Source organism: Oryzias melastigma, unplaced genomic scaffold (assembly GCF_002922805.2).
Source record: "Oryzias melastigma strain HK-1 unplaced genomic scaffold, ASM292280v2 sc00250, whole genome shotgun sequence".
In the NCBI taxonomy this organism is placed as follows: Eukaryota; Metazoa; Chordata; class Actinopteri; order Beloniformes; family Adrianichthyidae; genus Oryzias; species Oryzias melastigma.
The window spans coordinates 433,405-451,933 of NW_023416890.1; the positions used below are offsets into that span (position 1 = coordinate 433,405).

Sequence of the window (18,529 nt, forward strand, 5' to 3'; positions counted from 1 at the left end):
GCTACTAATACAAAAATCTTTATTCTGAATTGATATAATAATAATTACAAATCTGCCTTCTGGATCAATAACTGTATCTTTATGAGTATAAATTAATTAATTCATTCATTCAGGGCCTTCTTGCTGTGAGGCAAGAGCGCTAACCACTGCGCCACCGTGAAGCCCATGAGTAAAAATAATATTTTTATTAATTAAAATGGCTACTCCTCTTTGTTTGGAGTTGTAACTAGCAGCATAGACTGATGGAAACTGTGAGCAGCACATGAGATGTTCAGCTGATTTGGATAAGTGGGTCTCCTGCAGTAAAACTATATCTGCTTTTAAATCATTCAGGTGGTTTAAAACTTTCAGCCTCTTGGGTCCAGAGTTCAGTCCACGAACATTCCAGCTAATAATGTTCAGATTAGACATGACTACACTGACTGGGGGGGTGTGAAGCTGCATGGTGCGTGCACCTGCTGTGCCCGTGAGCGCGCGTGCCCGCTGACCGGTGCGCAGTGAAGCGCTGTGCGTTGGAGCGCGTGGGTGTTTTCTGGCTGCGTGAGCTGCATGTGGGGTGTGTCCTGTATAAACCTATGTGATGCATATGCAGTATGTCAGCGAGTGTGTGCGGGATCGTGTGTTTAAGCCCTCTATTCGCAAAGACCCAGATTTTCCTGGTTTGCGTATAAATAATAGCACTCATAAACTGATGTTGTATGCTGATGATGCTCTGGTATTGGTTACACAACCACAGCGTTCTCTTCCTGCACTGTTCAGAATTATTGACCAGTTTTCTCACTTAACCGGCTACAAAGTGAATTGGTCAAAATCCGAGGCCCTCCCTCTGACACTATACTGCCCAAAGACAATGTTTTTACCTGACGACTTTAGCTGGCCTCGGACAGGAATCAAGTACCTTGGTATCAAATTCCTCCACTCTCTGTCTGATTTGATTCGAGTCAACTTTGAACCATTAATAGATAAATTTAAGTTGGATATAGAACGCTGGTCTCCTTTATTTTTGTCTCTCCGGGGAAAAGTTAATGTAATTAAGATGATTAGTGCCCCCAGTTTCATCTACTTGTTGCAGGCCCTTCCTATAAAAATTCCTGTTAGCCATTTTCGACAAATTTTTGTGGAATGGAAAGCGTCCCAGACTTAGACTGAAAAGACTGCAGAAGCCGGTAGACCTGGGAGGACTGGTGGTCCCAAATTTAACTCTTTACCATTATGCTTTTTTCTCAGACACATTATTCACTGGGCGTGGCCCCCTGAAAGAGCTCCTCCTTGGTTTAATCTAGAGAGTCAGCGGTGTAACCCACTCCCTCCATTACACCTTACCACAGTAAAGCTTTCTTTTAATACCCAAAGCCACCCAATTGTCTCCTTTTTACAGTTTGTTTGGAAAAGAACTGCCACTATACTAGGCTTTCATTCACACCTGCATAGTATGGCCTCATTTTGGCACAACCCAAGCCTGCGCATCGACAAATTCCCTTTCTATTGGGGCCCTTTTGCTGTTGGGAGACTTGTATGAAGGGGGAATTTTAAAATCTTTCAATGACCTCAGTATCCAATACCAAAAACCTCAGAATCAATTTTGGAGATATTTACAGCTACGTCACCTGTTGTCTCACTCTCTTGGCTCACCAGCCTCCCCTCCTGAGATTACAGACTGGTTCACTCGTGCTGTGAAGGTCTTCGGCAAAGGCTGGAGGGCTTCAACCTATTATTCATTGCTTCTCAGAAGATCCGATAAGGGGCCCTCTTACCTTAAGTCAGCATAGGGAAAAGATCTTAATGCACATTTTACAGATTCAGAATGGGCCAGGATTCTAAAAAAATATAAAGAAAATGTCAAGGGAGCTTCGAACAAGACTAATTCAGTTGAAATCTTAAACAGAATGTACTGGACGCTTCATAAATCATACAGGTTGAAAGTGGCTCAGTCCGCTGCTTGTCGGAGATGTGGGAGGGATGAGGGCACACAAACTCATATGCTGTGGAGCTGTCCCAATATTCAGAGCTTCTGGATGGAAATCCATCGATACATTACTCAGGTCATTAAGCACAATGTACCCATCTCCCAGGTGCTTTTCATTTCGGGTGACCCATCACCTCTTGATAACCTTCTGTCGCACTATGCTGAGTGGGTCCAGATAGCTTTAATGATGGGTTGCAAACTCATTTCATCACAGTGGAAGTCTCACTTCCCCCCCCCTGTGGCACAATCACCTTGGTAAACTATCTGCACTGGAACGTCTCTCTTATAAACTATTAGATAAGATGGATGACTTCCATCTAAAATGGGACACATATCTTTCCAGCTTAAATGGGACTAATTAGCTTTTTTTTGTGTGTGTGTATTTTTTTTTTATGAGTGTGCTTTGTTCTTGATGGGGTGGTAGGACTGTATTTCAATTTTCTAACAGTATACTTAATGCTCTCGCTGGGTGACCTGTATTTCATTCAAAACTTTTCCTTCTGTGTTTGGTTTAGGATTTTTTTCTTTCCTTTGTTGTTCTTGTAGATTTACACTCCATATGTTTTATATTTTACTGACAATGTTGTTCTGTATTGTATAAAAACTCAATAAAAGTTCTAATGATAAATTAAAAAAAAAGTCAGTCGGTGCGTGCATTGGGAGATACCTGCTACAGTTTAGCCAGGCGGCTGCAGAGAGGCTGTGAAGCACGTCGCTAGGAAGCTAGCAGAGAAGAAGGCGAGGACACCGGAGGACTATGGCAGCCACAGTCGGCTTGTTGGTCCAGTTTGACAATAAAGAGCTGTCCTGGGAAGAGTACTGCAAAATTCTGGATCATTTTTTGATGCAAATGGCATAAATGACGCAGATAAAAAGCATGCAGTGGTGCTGAGCACCGTTGGTGCGCAGACCTAAGCACTGATGAGGAACCTGCTCTGCCCAGTAAAACCAGGAGAGCGAGAGTACCAGGAGTTGGTTGAAGCTTTTGACAACTTAAATGTTACAAATCTTTAGCACTTTCTGTTTTGATAAAGAGAATCCAAGTTGCAAAAAACAACATTGTTAGATGAAGTGTGTGTGTGATCAGTGTTGGAGCAGGCCGTTTTGCTAGCACACTTGGCCGATCTTCTGCAGACACTGGCTGCTTTTCTCTATGTCATCCGGCCTCATCTTACAATCCCTTCTGATGTGTCCCATCTTACCACAGTTGTGACATTTCTCTGAGGCAAATCTGCAGTCATTCACTAGATGATTAGTCCCATCACATCTGAAAACACTTTTTTGAGTCCCCTGGCGGTCACAGCGAACACTGTAGCTCCTGGGTCTGGCTGGCTTCCTCTTCCGTGCTCCCCGCTGCTCTCCAGATACTCCATGTCGTGCTAGCTGCCTCCATGACCACAGCCAGCTTCAAAGCCCTATTGAAAGTCAGTCTGTCTTCTGACAGTAGTTCTTTTTTTTCACGGACAGCTGGTGCTTTGCTCCTACGTAGCTTTTTGTGCATCACTCAGTATTTAGCATCCTCATGCTATGGTTTTTAAAGTTTTAATCATGCAGGTATAAAATAATGGGTTGCTTACATGTCTATATTTTTAGCATCTTTTTTAATTTGGTGATTCAGAGACACGTTCAGCGGTAACGGAGCTGCCGCTGCTTTTTTAAACGATATTCTGCACAACGTTGCTAGTTCTGATATGCACGAATTTCACCACAGAGAAAAACATTTTCCCGCCAAACTCCTCATTGCAAACAGTTTCAATATCTGATTGGCTCCGCCTCTGCATTGACAATGCCTAAGACGGACGTGGCTTCCTCACAGCCAAAAACAACCAGTTCAATAATTGGCCATTGGATTTAAAAAGAAGGCATATACTGATAGGTGTCAAAATAGCCAATATCGGCACTGATGCCAATATTACAATTGGTATCAGTTGAGCCCTAAGAAGTAAGCTCTCTTTTGTGAAACGTTCGCCAAGTTGCCCTATCACTCCAGATATTGTGACTCAATTCAAAGGTCATCTGGATGAATAATAAGTTTATCAACATGTGATGCTTCAGAACAATATTTATGAGACAAGGTACAAGAGGTGATTGGAAACGTTTATTCAGAAAAAAACGACACAGAAAGATACAGGATTCCCAATTTGATTAATCTTTAATTTGACCTCTCACACCTGGATTTCCAAAATGTATAACTTCAAACCTAGTAAAACAGTAATTGTCCAAAGGTCATTAACCCCAGTATAAGCTAAGAGTGGATCTACTTATCTTATGATGGAAGTTTTAATCTTTGCTAAACTGGTACAGAAGAGAAGATAAAACCCGTAATATTTAAAGGAATAAAACAAAAAAACAGCTAAAGGCCCAGTTACCATAGTATCAAAGTTAAAGCAAACAATAAAAGGAATTTCTTTAACCAGAGCTGAAACAGGAACCTGGGAATTGGACCCTCAACCTCAGTCTTGCGCTGTTCCCTTGTTCTTGCCCGATACCATCAAGCCAAACTCTTGAATGGAGATTTCCTTGTTGTTGTACTGCTGAAGATGCCGATCACTGATGCGGCCAGCTCGCAGTGCATCATCGATGGAGAACTTCTTTCCTGACTTCCTGTCATGGAGCACAGAAGACTCCCCTGGACCTTTGACAGTAATCTCCTCCCAGTCACACTCCTGACCCTGCAGGTTCACAAACATCTTCCAGTCGATTACGCCCAGTTTGTAGGCCTCCTCTGGTCGCATTTCTTTGCCTGTGTCTGGATCGATAATGACAATAGAGCGTCGAAGATGGCTCTCTCTTTGTTCCCTCTTGATTCTTACTGCTGCCAGATTTTTCTGAAGCTTTTGGATCTCCTCATCCTTCTGGACTGTTACACGTTTGAGCTCTCCAAGTTCCTTCTGCAGAGAATCAAGTCTCAACTCCAAGTTCTTTCCATCCTCCCTTGGTGCAGACTCTGTGATAAGCTTTGTTTCGTTGCTAGTAATGTCAATCTCTGACCGAAGCTTGCGGATTTCATTCTGCAGCCTCTGGTTTTCCTGCTGCAGACGGTTGCTCTCGTCTCGGATGTAATCCAGTTCTTTGGTAGACTTAGTATGATGAAACTCCATATCCGAGAGCCTGGAAGTAAGGCTTGTGAGCTCTTGATCAAGGTCGTGCCTTCTCCTTTTTTCTTCATCTAAAGTTCTTCTGAGGTTCTCGATCTCAATCTCAGCTTCTGGGTCCCTTTCAACTTGGACTTTTTCAGTGCGGACTACCCTTTCCTTCACGTCCATTCTTTCCAAGGTTAGCTGCTGCTGGATGAGGGCGTCCAGTCTCTTTTCCAGCAAAGTACGCTTGTGCCGTTCTTCATCGAGCTGTAACTTCAGGATAGAGTGTTCCTTCTCCTGCTGGGGATCCTGCTGTAGAACCACTTTTTGCTTGACGGTAACCTTCTCTCGATTTTCTTTGTCCCGGATCTCCAGTTCATTCAGCCTGATCCGAAGTCTCTGAATCTCAAGTTCTGCCTCACGTCTTGCCTTACGCTCCCGCTCTAATTCTTCCAGCTGAATATCTAAGTCAGCGATCTGTCGCTGCAGCTTTACGAGTTCTGCCTTTAAGTTTTCCTTCAGTTCTTGCTCATTGTTGATGGTCTGGACAAAGTTCTCACATTCTGATTTAAGGACAGGATCTTCTTTCATCTCGACCACTACTTGCTCAACAATCTTCTCTCTGACCTGAGATAGATCCAACTTCTTCAATCTGATCTTTTCCTCCTGAGTAGACCTTTCTCTCTCTAAATCAAGGCGTTTCTTTTGCTCCTCAGCCAGCTTTCTTTTTAGAATCTCAATCTCTTCCTTGGTCTTTGGATCCTCTCTGTACTGCAGCACTTCATTAACCACCTCTTTAGTCTGGACCTGAGGCTTTGTCTCCTTCCATCTTTCAATTTCATCACGAAGTTGGCGGATTTCCATCTCTGATTTCTCAATTTGATGTGTTTTATCAACAATCTCTTCACGAAGATCTTCCAGCTCTTTCTCTGTCTGTGGATCTATTTTGTACTTGATGACTTCTTTGATCATCTCTTTGACTTCCACCTGAGGTCCTCTGTTCCTTAGCATGGTCAGTTCATCCTTCAGAGACTTCAACTGAAGTTCTGCATCCTTAAAGCGCCTCTGTTGTTCTACAAGCTCAAGACGGAGATTGGCTACCTCACTCTCTGCCTTTGGGTCGGGACGAACAATCTCCCTAACTTTTTCCTGGACCACAACCCTGTTCTTCTCCTCCTCCAGACTTGTAACTTTTCTCTGGAGGTCAGCCTTTTCACGCTGAGAAGATCTGCGTTTCGACTTCTCATCCTCAAATTGTCTCCTGAGGTTTTCTACCTCCCTTTCCAGAGCCAAATCTTTCTCTACTTTAAGCACCTCCTTGATAGAAATCTTCTCTTCTGCCATGGCTTTCTCCTTCTCCAATCTTCGAAGCTTCCCCTGGAGAAACTGTAGTTCGTCCTCTAGTTCTTTCCTATCATCTGTCTCTTTCTGCTTCCTTTCAAGCAGGAGCCGGTACTCTGACTGAAGCTGGGGGTCATTCTGAACTTTGATCACTTGCTCCTCAGTGATCACCTCCTTTTCTTTGTTTTTCTCTTCAGCCAGAAGGGTCACTTGCTTTTTTATTTGAATCAGCTCATTGTCTTTCATCATCTTCTGCCTTCTAAGCTCTTCCAGCTCATCCCGAAGTTTACGGACCTCCTCTTCCTGTCCCCTATCCCTCTCTATACGTAGGACTTCCTTTACAGTGTACTGCTGTGCCCCCTCTTTGAGCTCTGTCTCCAGGCCACGGAACTTAAGCTTCAGCACTTCCAAATCATTTTCCAGGACATGGGTGGTGCGGCGCTCCTCTGACAGCTTCTGCTGGACTTTGTGAACCTCTTCATCCAGCTGTGGGTCTGGAACTTTTTTAATCAGTTCTTTCTTAACGATGGTGTCCTGGGGCTTTTGTCCTTCCAGTTCATAAATGTCAGTCTGAATGCTCTTAATTTCCTTCTCAAGTTGTTCTCTCCTCTGAATCTCATCATCCAGCTGCTTTTTGATTCTCCAAGGCTCCTCTCCTGGAGGAGCAGCATGGACGGACTGTACATTTGTAGACTGGATCATAGGGATCTCAGGTTGCTGAAGTGTGAAAGCAATATATCATCAGCACAATTATGTTTTAGTTTGTGTGTAGATGTTGCAAACATGATAGAAGAATGTTACCTGTTTCAAAAGGCTTTGAGCAAATTCAAGATTCTGGAGCCTTTGCTTGTTCACTGCATTCACTTCTGTAAACTTGGATTCAATGGCAGCTTCCTAGCAATGTTAAGAGGAAAAGAAGACATCTTATTTCAACAAAGACTGACAGCCATCACAGCTTTAAAACATTTCTGCCTCCAATGAGAATAACCACAGAAGTAAAATTAAAGGAAACGTCTGAATTATGTGGTGGTTAAGTCTGCCTGATGGCTAACCACAAAGGATCCAAAAAAGAAAAAAGAAAAAAAAACAAGAGAGAGCAGTGCCATTGACTACAGCGACTCACCTCTGCTTTGACTGTCATTGCAGGTGATTCCAGTCTGCTTCTCTTGTAGGTCTGAGGTACAAGACCATCCTCGAGATCCAGGACTGACTTGAACTTTTCAGTTTCAGCCTCATAGTCCTGTAGAGAAAACTTGTAAACAATTGAACGCCACCTCACTTTAACCACAGTCAGTGATATCTGGTACCTTCACAGCCTGTTGGTACTGCTTGGCATTTTTGGAGACATTGTTCAAGTCTGACTCCTTTCTTGCGATGTCAGAAAGCAAGTTCTGCAGAAAGAGTTTTGCTAGAGTCAACACATGTTTTATTGACTGTATTCTTCCATAGCACAGATCGAGTAGAGATGGTGACCTCACCCTCTGGTTCTTCAACTTAGTCTCCACCTGCATGACATCATCAGTTTCACGGGGTTCGTAGTTTGGGACACGAGACAACCAGGTGTTCAAGTTGTCATAGTCATTTCGGAAATTGTTGTACGCCATTTTGGCTCTCTGCAAGCTCTGAGACCTGTGGGGGGCGCAGGAAAAAAAATGCCAGTGGACACTTCAAGTGCAGGTAGCTGCAGTTCCTCTTTCTCACTGACTCACCTGGCATCGATCTGCCTGTTAAGGTTGTTAAAACGTTTGTTGAGTTTCTGGACATCAGCTTCCTGTCGTTCAATGTCTGGACAGTGCTCCTGAAACTTGGAGGTCATGTTGTTGGAACTGTTTCTGGCTGAGCGCAAATTTTCCTCTGATTCAGCCATCACTGTGCTCTTGGACCTCAGTTCGGAAGCCATATTCTGTAGGAGCAGTATAAGAATGTTATGGATATCTGAGGTTCTCTATGATGCCAAGGTGAATATCCATAAATAGAATCTTACAGCAAGCTCTCGCTGAGTTTTATCCAATGAGGAGATGTCCCCTGGGGCAACTTCCTCCCTGGCCAGTTTGTTCTCATATGTGGATATGAAAGTCTTTCCATTTTGAATAGACTTCTCCAGCTGGTGTGAATTTTTCAGCCTAGAGAAATTTCAGGTTTAATGCAGTGAAACAATCCTCGGGCAAAGGCTTTGTCTGAGTTTGTACTTTAAAGCTAAAAACAAGTCATACTTCTCTTGGGAGCATTGGAGAAGCTGCTCGACCTTAGCATACTTCTTCTCAGTCTCATCCACCTTACTGTGTAGCTGAGGGGCACTGGCACACTTGGAATTAGAGACCAGGAAGCCTCTGGCCTCATCTACCTTGGAGGACTTCTCTGGCTTAATCTTGTCAACAGCTACAGTGATGTCCTGGAGGAAAGCATTGAAAGTGCGTGTGTGTGTGTCAGTCCATTAATGCTGCCTGAACACATTGTAAACGTGGTAGTGTATCTAACAAAAGGATCGATTAAGATCCTTACCTTCATGTCTTGCAGCCGGTCCATGCCGTCTTGCAGTGGCCGGCTCTGTTCCAGTGGTGGGCGCACTCTTGCATAGATAGATTTTTCCTGTTTGTCTAAGTCATTGACAATCTTATCTAAACCAGCCATGAGCTGGCGGCACTGCTGCTCCTCTTTGTCTACAGTCAAACAGAGTAGAAACAAAGCGGAGGTCAGAACTCACTGTGTACCTCCCCCTGATGATGGAGAGGGTTGATGATCTTTACTGTGACAGTAAATTGAAATTTGTACATTACCTGTTCCAGCACCAGTCTCCTTCTGCAGTTCATTAAAGCGCTTCTGCAGAGAGGCTTTGCAGCTGGCCGTTTTCTGCTTGACGGTGTTCTTCTGGCTGGCCAGACTGTGAGTATGCAAATGGTGAGATTGAGCTCCATCATCCGCAAATGAGAACCACATTTACTTTTATTTTCTAAAAATTTCTACATCTTAGAGACCAGCAGGTATATGTGTGTGCATTTTTGTGGGCTTTTTAACCATTTTTTTGCTTGTAATGCTTCAGATCATTTTCTTTTCCTAAACAAGCTTTATGAAGCTTTTCTTAGTGGTGAGTTATAGCGTCTGTACTTATCTTCTCTTCTTGAAACGTATTTTAAGACCCACTCCAATGAAAATAGTGTTTGGTGTTTTTAACATGTTCTTGTAACATTTCTCATATACTGGAGGACGTGTATAAAGTGGTTTAATTTCGGAGTCTTTCTTTATTCAAATCGGGTTGGTTTAGGAGGAGATGAAAACCCATGGTTTGAAAAAAAGTCTCCATTGTCCACTCCAATTCAGATGTATCCACTTGCAGACAAATTAGCGTCTTGGTTTTTCTCATTTGAGCTAGCATCTGGCTCAAAACTGTACGGCTGCATAACTCCAATTTTGCTTGTCTTTTTTTTTCTGCTGTGCTAATGTTATCCTGGGATTTAGAGGTGCTATCAGCTAGATAGCAGCCAAAAGTCCTGCCCAAAACTCAGAGGTGAATTTCTGATGAACTTCTGCTCCTAGAAAAACAACACAGGCTTTTTGATTTTGGCTAAAAACTGCATAATCATAATTAATAGACTGCTAGGAATACAGTTGGATACAGTTTCAGTGGGACTTAAAGCCTGAATGCAATTCTTAAAAATGTCTTTGAAAAAACATGTAATTGAGGTAAAAAAAAAAGGTTACTCACTTGTCAGACACAGCTACAGCCTCCGGGTCGGTGGGAGGAATCATAAAGCAGACTGCAGGGGCAGAGAGTTTACGTCCAGCAGCATCCTTCACGTCCCATTTTGAGCCATTGATCCTGAGAAGAGTGTACCTCTCACCACGCTGAACCTGGCCCTGAACAAATTCAATATGGTCATTCGGCGGCAGATAAGCTCTTCTCCAAACACCAGAATGTTTGAAAAGGCTCATTGATTTTTCTGTCAGGTGCTGCTAACAGTCCAGCCATCACTAAAGGTACAGAGGAGTTAATATGGTAGAGTTCACAAAATAATTGTTGAATAATTGTCAAATTCAAGACTCACATCACAAAGCATGAGATATTCAGACAGAAAATCTCTTAATGAGTAAAAGGAGAAGGGAATTTCCAGATTTTAACCGTTTTGTTATAATAGCCTTTTTTATTGTATATCCTTTTATTTTAAACTTTGTTTTGAAATCGTTGTTTTTTGCTTTTTAGGTTGACAATTTTAACATCTGTCCAGGGACAACAGATGAAAAATAGCCGCTGGTCTAATTCTGGCTCATTGCATTGCATATATATTGTGCATATTAGAATGAAAGTTTACTCAAGTGTAGCAAAAATGGCAAAGTGAGCAGTGTAAACATGGTGTGTACCTCATCTGTGTCATACTCGCACAAAGCTTCAATGGGCAGCAGCTTTTGAAGCGCTTCCCTGCGGTACCTCAGAGGGAGAACCTGCAAGCTTCGCTTCTGCAGAGCCTTGACTCGTTCATCAAGATGGTCCATGGCCTTAGCTTGATCCTGCAAACACACAAGTCTGGGTTCATAACTTTCATTTGCACCAAAGGTCAGCTGTAGTTTGTACAGGAAAAACACATACGTCTAGCTCATTGATGAGGCCTTCCATCTGATAAACATCCTTAAACTCTGGGTTGTACTTCTGGTTAATCTCAGTTTCCAGCCGTTTCAGTAGGTCCTGGGTGTCACGTGCCTCCTTGTGGAACTGCATATAGAAACAGGTGAGCCTCACTTGTGTAAATATGGGAGTCAAAATGCTACATGTCATCTCTTACCTGATGGTATTCTTCCATGTGCTTCAGGTGGTTTTCTTCACAAATAAGCAGGTTTAGGTACTCCTTCCAGTCTGCATTGACTGCTTCCATATGAGCCTAAAACAAAGTTCAATCATCTAAGAGATGAAATTGTTTAAAACAACACATAGAACTAATTAGTCATTTCTGGAACAAATGGCCAGGTTAGAATATTATAGGTTAATAATAATAAAAATAAAACTACAATAATAACCTACACAGGGCCATCTTCACGCATTAAGCAGGAGCTGATGAAAAAATGCAATAACAATCCCTGCAATAAATACTTTAGGTGATGTAAACTGTTGAGGGTCAGTCAAACGGTAAAAGGTTTAACCGAAGGTTTTTGCCAGCAAAAAGTGGGCTTCTTAAAAACTTTATTTCCCCTCTCTTATGAGAGTTTAATTTTAGTTCACAATGAACATTAAGGTCCACTAAAGTGTGAGCAGAAAAAAAGAACCTTTAGCAAAGATCTCTGCTGACCCATAATGTTGAGTGATTGATTGTTTGATTGGTTTATTTCAAGCATAGATTGAAAAATACAGGACACAATTATTTCAAACTCATTACTGAAACAATTAAATGCATTGATTAGAAAATAGAAAACAAACAAAAATAAAACACTTTTGTCACCTTTGGTTCATTATTTTTTGTGATATTTAACTAAAGTCAGTCGAAACTATTTTCAGTAAACATTAATGATTCACACAATATCTAATAATCATTGATTTTCTTTAGAAAACATAATTACATTAATCCTGTAATCATTGCTACATATTTTAGATCAAGTAAAGAAAATGAATACCATTGTGATTGTAAACTGTATATTACATAACATTAAACTCATTGTTTGCATTTGAAAAATCTTTGATTATTTCATCACATTCAAGTTCATACATTTGGAATTATTCAAACACCAGTTAATTTTTTTCGTCTTATCTTCATATTGTGAGATTAGAGTTTCTTTATACATTTTCTTGAATGTATAAATGCTTGAACATTGTTTGAGATCATTACTTAACTTGTTCCAGAGTTTAGTTCCACACAGAAACACAGAAACTTTTCTTTGTGGTTCTGTCTTTGTGGCGACAGTGGCTCAGGCGGTAGAGCGGGTCGGCCAATGATCGAAGGACAGGCGGTTCGATTCCGGCTCCCGCCAGCCAAGTGTCGTTGTGTCCCTGGGCAAGGCACTTAACCCAACTTGCCTCCAGTGTGGCTCCACTGGTGTGTGAATGCGTATGAATGTTCTGGTGATGGTCAGAGGGGCCGTAGGCGCGTACTGGCAGCCACGCCTCTGTCAGCCTGCCCCAGGGCAGCTGTGGCTACAGTAGTAGCTTACCGTCACCAAGTATGAATGAGGTGTGAATGAATAATGGATGCACAATGTAAGCGCTTTGAGTGTCCTGAAAAGCGCAGATAAAATTAATCCATTATTATTATTATTATCTGACCTTGAAGTTCCTGCATCTTCTCAGTTTGTTCCTCCTTCATTTTCTAAGAACTGTTTCTGGATATTTATGGTAATGTTTTCCCACTAGCTCTGTATAGTAACTGTGCAGTGTAAAAATCAACAAGGTCATACAGTTTTAAAATTCTGGATTGATCAAATAAGTTGTTAGTGTGATCAAGATAACCAGCTTTATGTATAATTCTGATGGCTCGTTTCTGAAGCATAAAGAGAGGATGTAGTGAACTCTAATAATTATTACCCCAAATTTCTATACAGTATGTGAAATATGGTAATATTAAGGAGCAGTACAATCAATATCTACAGTTGTATTCTAATATATATTTGGATTTATTTATGATTGAAATACTTTTTGAAAGTTTAGTTTGTGTCTGATGTGTGGCTTCCAACTCAGTTTGTTATCAATAACAATCCCTAAGAATTTGATTTCTGTAACACTTTCACTTTAGTCATTGTTAACTTTAATTGAGAGCTCTGTACTGGCTTTGTATTTACAAAAAAACATCACTTTAGATTTGTCTAGATTCAAAGATAGTTTGTTGTAATCCATCCATGATTTTATTTCGATTAACTCTGTGTTCAACACATTGATAAGTTCCCTTTGATTGTCTTTAGAACAGAATATATTTGTGTCATCAGGAAATAAAATGAGTTTTAAAAGTTTTGAAACATTGAATATATCATTGATGTAAATATTGAACAGCAGCGGGCCCAGAATTGATCCTTGTGGGACACCACAACTTATCCCTTTGGCCTCTGATGTAAATTCATTCATCTTGACAAATTGTTTTCTTCCTGTTAAATAGCTTTTGACCCAACTTAGCGCTACTCCTCTGTTCCCGTACACCTCCAGTTTGTCCAGAAGGATGTCATGATTGAGAGTCAAATGCTTCTTTTAAGTCAATGAAGATTCCAGCTGCAGATTTCTTTTTATCCAGAGAGTTTGTGATCTCCTCTACAGCATCAATGATAGCCATTGAGGTTGATCTGTTTTCTCTGAAACCATATTGGCTTTCATTTATCATGTTATATTTATCAATGAGTTTAGCTAATTTGTCATTGAATATCTTTTCTAGAATTTTTGAGAATTGTGGAGGGAGAGAAATAGGTCTATAGTTTGTAAACAGGTGTTTGTCTCCACTCTTATAGATAGGAATCACTTTTGCCATTTTCATTTGGTTTGGGAATCTCCCAGTTTGTAATGATAAGTTACATATGTATGTTAGAGGCTTAGAAATGCTGTTAATCACCCTTTTCACCACCGTCATATCGATATCATGACAATCTGATGAGTTTTTACTCTTGAATTTATTAAAAATTGATATCAGCTCATTTTCATTCACATCATAATGTGAGTAAGAGGTTGCCCGTGTTTGAAACATACCTCAATAACAGTCTTCCCTGGATGCTGAGCATTAATCAGCTTTTCTCCATCATCGTTCAGAATTGTAATGGTGGCTTCTTTAGACTCCAAACACTTGCTGATGAAGTTCTTAAAGAGTGAGATGATATTTTATCAAAAACTTGGAATCTGTTTGGATGGACGTTGTATCTTAAAAGACTCCAGCTACCTCATAGTGCCTCTTGCGAGCAGGATAATCCAGGTTGAGATCACTCCAGTCGTAGTTGATCCTCTCCTCTGCCTGCTGGTCCATCCAGTACAGCTCGTTGGTGCAGCGCTGCATATAATCGCGCAGACTCAGCAGGTCTCGCTGACGAGCGCTGGAGCTGGTCTAAATTAGACAGGACCAAATTTGGAGAGTGGAATAAAATAAGTCATGCCTCCATGTCCCAGTCAGAATCCTACAGCTGCTAGCATGTTAACCCTTGTTGTATCTTATTGGGTCCAGATGACCCTAGCCTTACATTGACGTGTTCTCCATCCCATAACAAATGTGAATGAGGTGGACAGGATCTCATGTCTGCCACAGACACCAGTAAAATTCAAGATTCAATGAAAAAAAGTTCAGTGCTGTCTTGTGGGGTCCAGATGACCCCACTTTTAATATAAACATGCCTTGGATAGCACAAGGGGTAAGGAATGTTTGACATGGGCTATGTCCGAATTCCCTTCCTAACCTAACTACTAAAAAACTATATAGTGCAGGACTATCTAGTGGACTGGATTTTAAAAGGATTTTTTTCCTAACCCATCCATCTATTTTCTAAACCATTTTGTCCCTTTCTGGGTCACAGGGATGCCGCAGCCTAACCCAGCCACTTCCGACCGAAGGCAGGACACCAGTCTGTCGCAGGACCTCAATCACACCCATACACATTGCCTTTCATACCTAGGGGTAATTTAGAGAAACCAATGAACTTATGAAGCATGTTTTTGGATGGTGGGTAGAAGCCGGACTCTCCGGAGAAAACCCACGTATGCACGGGGAGAACATGCAAACTCCACACAGAAAGGTCCACATTGGTGGTTCTGGTTCAGATTTATTGATGGTTTATCAAAAAATACATTTAAATACTTTTCTTTCCCTGCAAAAATTGTTCAAACGCAATGCATTCTGGTTTATGTTCCCAAATCTAGTAAGCAACCATGCACACTAGCTCTTTTGCAGAGAATTTGGGGAAATTTCTAGTGCACTTGATTTTGGAATTATAGATTGGGACAACACTAAAAAAATGGCAAATGCACTATATAGTGAGCAGTGAAGGAATTTGAACATAGCCATGGAGATCACTTTCAGAGTTTACCACTAAAGCTCAGCTTGATCATTCCTTCCTACTGTGTTCTGCTTTGAGACGACTTGATTTCAAACTGACGTTTTATAAATAAACTGTAATGAAGTGCAGATCTACTAAACAGAACAACCAGGGAAACCGTTTCTCACCAGCAGCTTATTGTACTTCATCTGGAGACTGCTGACATACTCCTGCAAAAACACACAGACGTACAAACAATGAGGAATCCTTCATGTCAAAGTAGGACATGAACATTGCAGAAGACCAGGTCTCCAGGGCCACTGCCCTGTTTCCTTTCAAAACTATTGCAGTTTTTCATTGAAGGACTACACATGATCCAAGTAATAGCAGCAAGTAGGACAAGGACATCTGAAAAAACTAGCAGCACATCATTTCTAGAGGCCAGGAGGTGGACACCCAAACCTATGTACTGTACATAGCTGATTGAACCTGTTCAGTATGTGCATCCACCTTGTCTCCGCTGGCAGAGATGTGAGGGGCCAGAGCCTCCACCTCCCCATGGAATATGTTGTGCTCCACCACCTCGGTTTCCACAGTTGGTAAGTCCTGGCCAAAGCCTTTAGTGTTCAATTTTTCCTGAGGAAAAAACATCAAAGTTGGTGAATGTCATGCAGTTTCTGGACGTTTGGATCACTGATGAAGATGTGAGCTCTTGACATCAAATTGATTTTTCAAGAAGCATTTCTCATCAACTACTAACTTCTCACCAGTTTCTCATCCATAATGTTTCCCCAGTTGATGGTGGGCATCCCCTCAGAGCGGATCAGCTGGTAAATGTGATAGTGGTCCTCCTTCAGCTTCATTACTCTCTCACGCAGCTGCTTCATGCTAAACACACAGAACTGGTTGAGCTTTGGGTGAGGAAACAAAGGTTCATAGTTGAATACTCTACCGTGACCAGCTGTTCTACACAGTAGGCATCATATAATCAATAACCAATTAAAGACCTAATTATATTTGAGAAGCTGTTTCTTTTTTCTCTCTGCTTCAAGACCCAAACATGTCACACAAAAGCTAACTAGAAATACAAAGTGGGAGAAGATTTTCTTAAAGATGCAATTCCTCTTTTAAAGTGCTATTTTAATTAATTCACAAAATGCACTGATCCTCAAGAAGAAATAGCAGGAAGTGGCTTCATCTGGCCAGCATTTTGAAGCAGTTCTCTCATGGATCTGCAACCACATGCTTGTGTCGCAGAACACCAACACAACTCACTCTTGCTCTATCATCTCGGCCTGTGGGTGGTGGAGGCGCTTGGTGTTCACGGCGTCCTCATCCAGGCTGTCAAGCAGCTCCAGAGAGTTGAGGATCCTCTTGTTGGTGTCATCCTGGTACAACGTCGGTTTGCCTTCATTGATCTTACATACATCCTGCAACAAAATCAAGACAAACACATTCTTTTAAAAAGAATTGTTCTGCACAAGATTTTGCTTCAAGCTGACTTCTATCTACAAGACTTTGAGCTGGGAGATTTCAAATTTGTGGTTTTTATAATGTTGGGGAAATAAAATGCAGATTTTGAAATTCCACTTCCAGATATGACACAGTTCGAAAGAGTCACATTACGACTTGTCTAAACCACCAAGTCATCGTTTTTATTTATTTTATTTTCACAAACATTTTGTCCTCATATTAATTATGCAAGGATTTATAATTGTTTTGAATTTTGTAACTTTTGGGTTTTAATATGTTTGGTAAAGCAGATCTTTATTTGTCTTGACGTCCTAAATTTCCAGCAGACACTCAATGTCAGCTACAGACAAGACTGACCCGCAGGTCTTCATGTGTTTCTAATGATCCAGATGTTCTCCATTTTGTCTGCTTGTAAGACCGATAGAACATCAACATCATTGACACAGCACATGTTCTCAGATCCGGCTGAAAGAACTGGGGTGCACATCTGCCAGGCAGTTTTTGCGCTTGAGGACGACATCAGAGCGATCTCAACTACTAAAATATTTGCACTACATTCTTGTGGATTTTTATTTTTTGGAAAATTGATGTACAAGGAATTTTCATTTAAGTAAAAAAGGGATTCTGTTCTATATTCACACTGTTCAGTTCTTGCAAGACCAGTTTTGCTTTGCAGAATCAGAAGCCTTTATTGTCATTGTAACAGCACAAGTACGGTACAATGAAATGGCATACATTTTCATCTGATTCAGCAGTTTTGAAGTAAAATGTAATTTAGCTTTAAAAATAAGCTCAGAATTGACTGTCTGGTGGGAAAGAAAGATCTCAAAACATCTGAGTCATGTTTGTAAATGAGTTTTAGACCCTTCTTTTTACCTTGTTCAGGTTTTGCTCGATTTCAATGATGTTCCTCTCCACCTTGTCAGCATTCTTCTGTAACTTCTCAATCAGAATGCTCAGCTCTGTGGGGGCGGCACTAAAAGAAATGAAGGCAGACATGCAGATTTTTAATAGAATGTTTTCTTTTTAATAGTTGTGATCAGTTGAAATAAACTTTCACATGTTATGCCCTGCAGACTTGCAGTAGAGACTGATATGGTTTAAAGGAGATCCCAGTCTTCTGTAGGGTGTGGCTCGGGAAGGGGAGCGGGATGTCACTTTAGTTGGTTACACACAGCTGAAATTTGAAGGAATCTGGTCCATCAGGTTCCCGCATAATGCCACCCAGCAGACACACCCTGTCAGGTCACACACTGAACAGGCACGCTGATTCACAACATGCACCTCCCTGTTAAACCCACAGAACAGGTCTGGCGAGCCTTCATATGCACTCTGATAGGCACAGTACAACTGCCTCTACAGCAGAACACAGTCAAAGACTCTCTGCCTTCAGTCCTGGAAAGCCGTTGACAGAGGACACTTAAAAAGAAGCGAATTCTTTGACAAAAGTGCACGATTTTGGCAGAAGAAATAGACACCCCCCCATACTGTAAACATGTTTTAGACTACATCAATTCAAAGAGAAATACTGCAAACTTAGGAATAGCTGCTGCATCAGGCTTGCTTACACAGATGTGTTAAACACAAAAATATGAAAGTGTTCTGCTGCATCCTTCTGATCAATGTGGTTAGATGAAGCAGAAGGATGTTGCTTTCATGATGAAAGCAGGTAATCTGAAGAGCTTGAAGGAATTTCCACTGATTTTTCTCACCATTCCATCAATGGAGAGGAGGTGTGCGTGTGTGTGTGTGT

The 18,529-nt window shown here is 41.4% G+C and overlaps 1 protein-coding gene across 2 annotated transcripts in view; it reads right to left on the reverse strand.

The window, feature by feature from the left end:
- Positions 1-4,044: 4,044 nt before the first annotated feature.
- Positions 4,045-18,529, reverse strand: part of ppl (periplakin) — a 15,931-nt gene continuing 1,446 nt past the window's right edge. The window contains exons 2-22 of one of the 2 annotated variants that reach the window (XM_024261470.2): positions 17,653-17,752; positions 16,579-16,733; positions 16,071-16,191; positions 15,814-15,939; positions 15,492-15,533; positions 14,220-14,381; positions 14,033-14,140; positions 11,163-11,258; positions 10,970-11,092; positions 10,744-10,890; positions 10,091-10,242; positions 9,165-9,268; positions 8,890-9,047; positions 8,601-8,779; positions 8,372-8,510; positions 8,097-8,290; positions 7,866-8,016; positions 7,695-7,778; positions 7,511-7,627; positions 7,189-7,281; positions 4,045-7,104 (exon numbers count right to left, since the gene is read on the reverse strand). In XM_024261470.2, the coding sequence (XP_024117238.1) occupies positions 4,420-7,104; positions 7,189-7,281; positions 7,511-7,627; positions 7,695-7,778; positions 7,866-8,016; positions 8,097-8,290; positions 8,372-8,510; positions 8,601-8,779; positions 8,890-9,047; positions 9,165-9,268; positions 10,091-10,242; positions 10,744-10,890; positions 10,970-11,092; positions 11,163-11,258; positions 14,033-14,140; positions 14,220-14,381; positions 15,492-15,533; positions 15,814-15,939; positions 16,071-16,191; positions 16,579-16,733; positions 17,653-17,752 (5,236 nt within the window). In that variant the 3' untranslated portion in view covers positions 4,045-4,419. Of the gene's footprint in view, positions 7,105-7,188; positions 7,282-7,510; positions 7,628-7,694; positions 7,779-7,865; positions 8,017-8,096; positions 8,291-8,371; positions 8,511-8,600; positions 8,780-8,889; positions 9,048-9,164; positions 9,269-10,090; positions 10,243-10,743; positions 10,891-10,969; positions 11,093-11,162; positions 11,259-14,032; positions 14,141-14,219; positions 14,382-15,491; positions 15,534-15,792; positions 15,940-16,070; positions 16,192-16,578; positions 16,734-17,652; positions 17,753-18,529 lie in introns of both variants that reach the window. The other variant, XM_024261469.2, reaches the window with a different exon arrangement.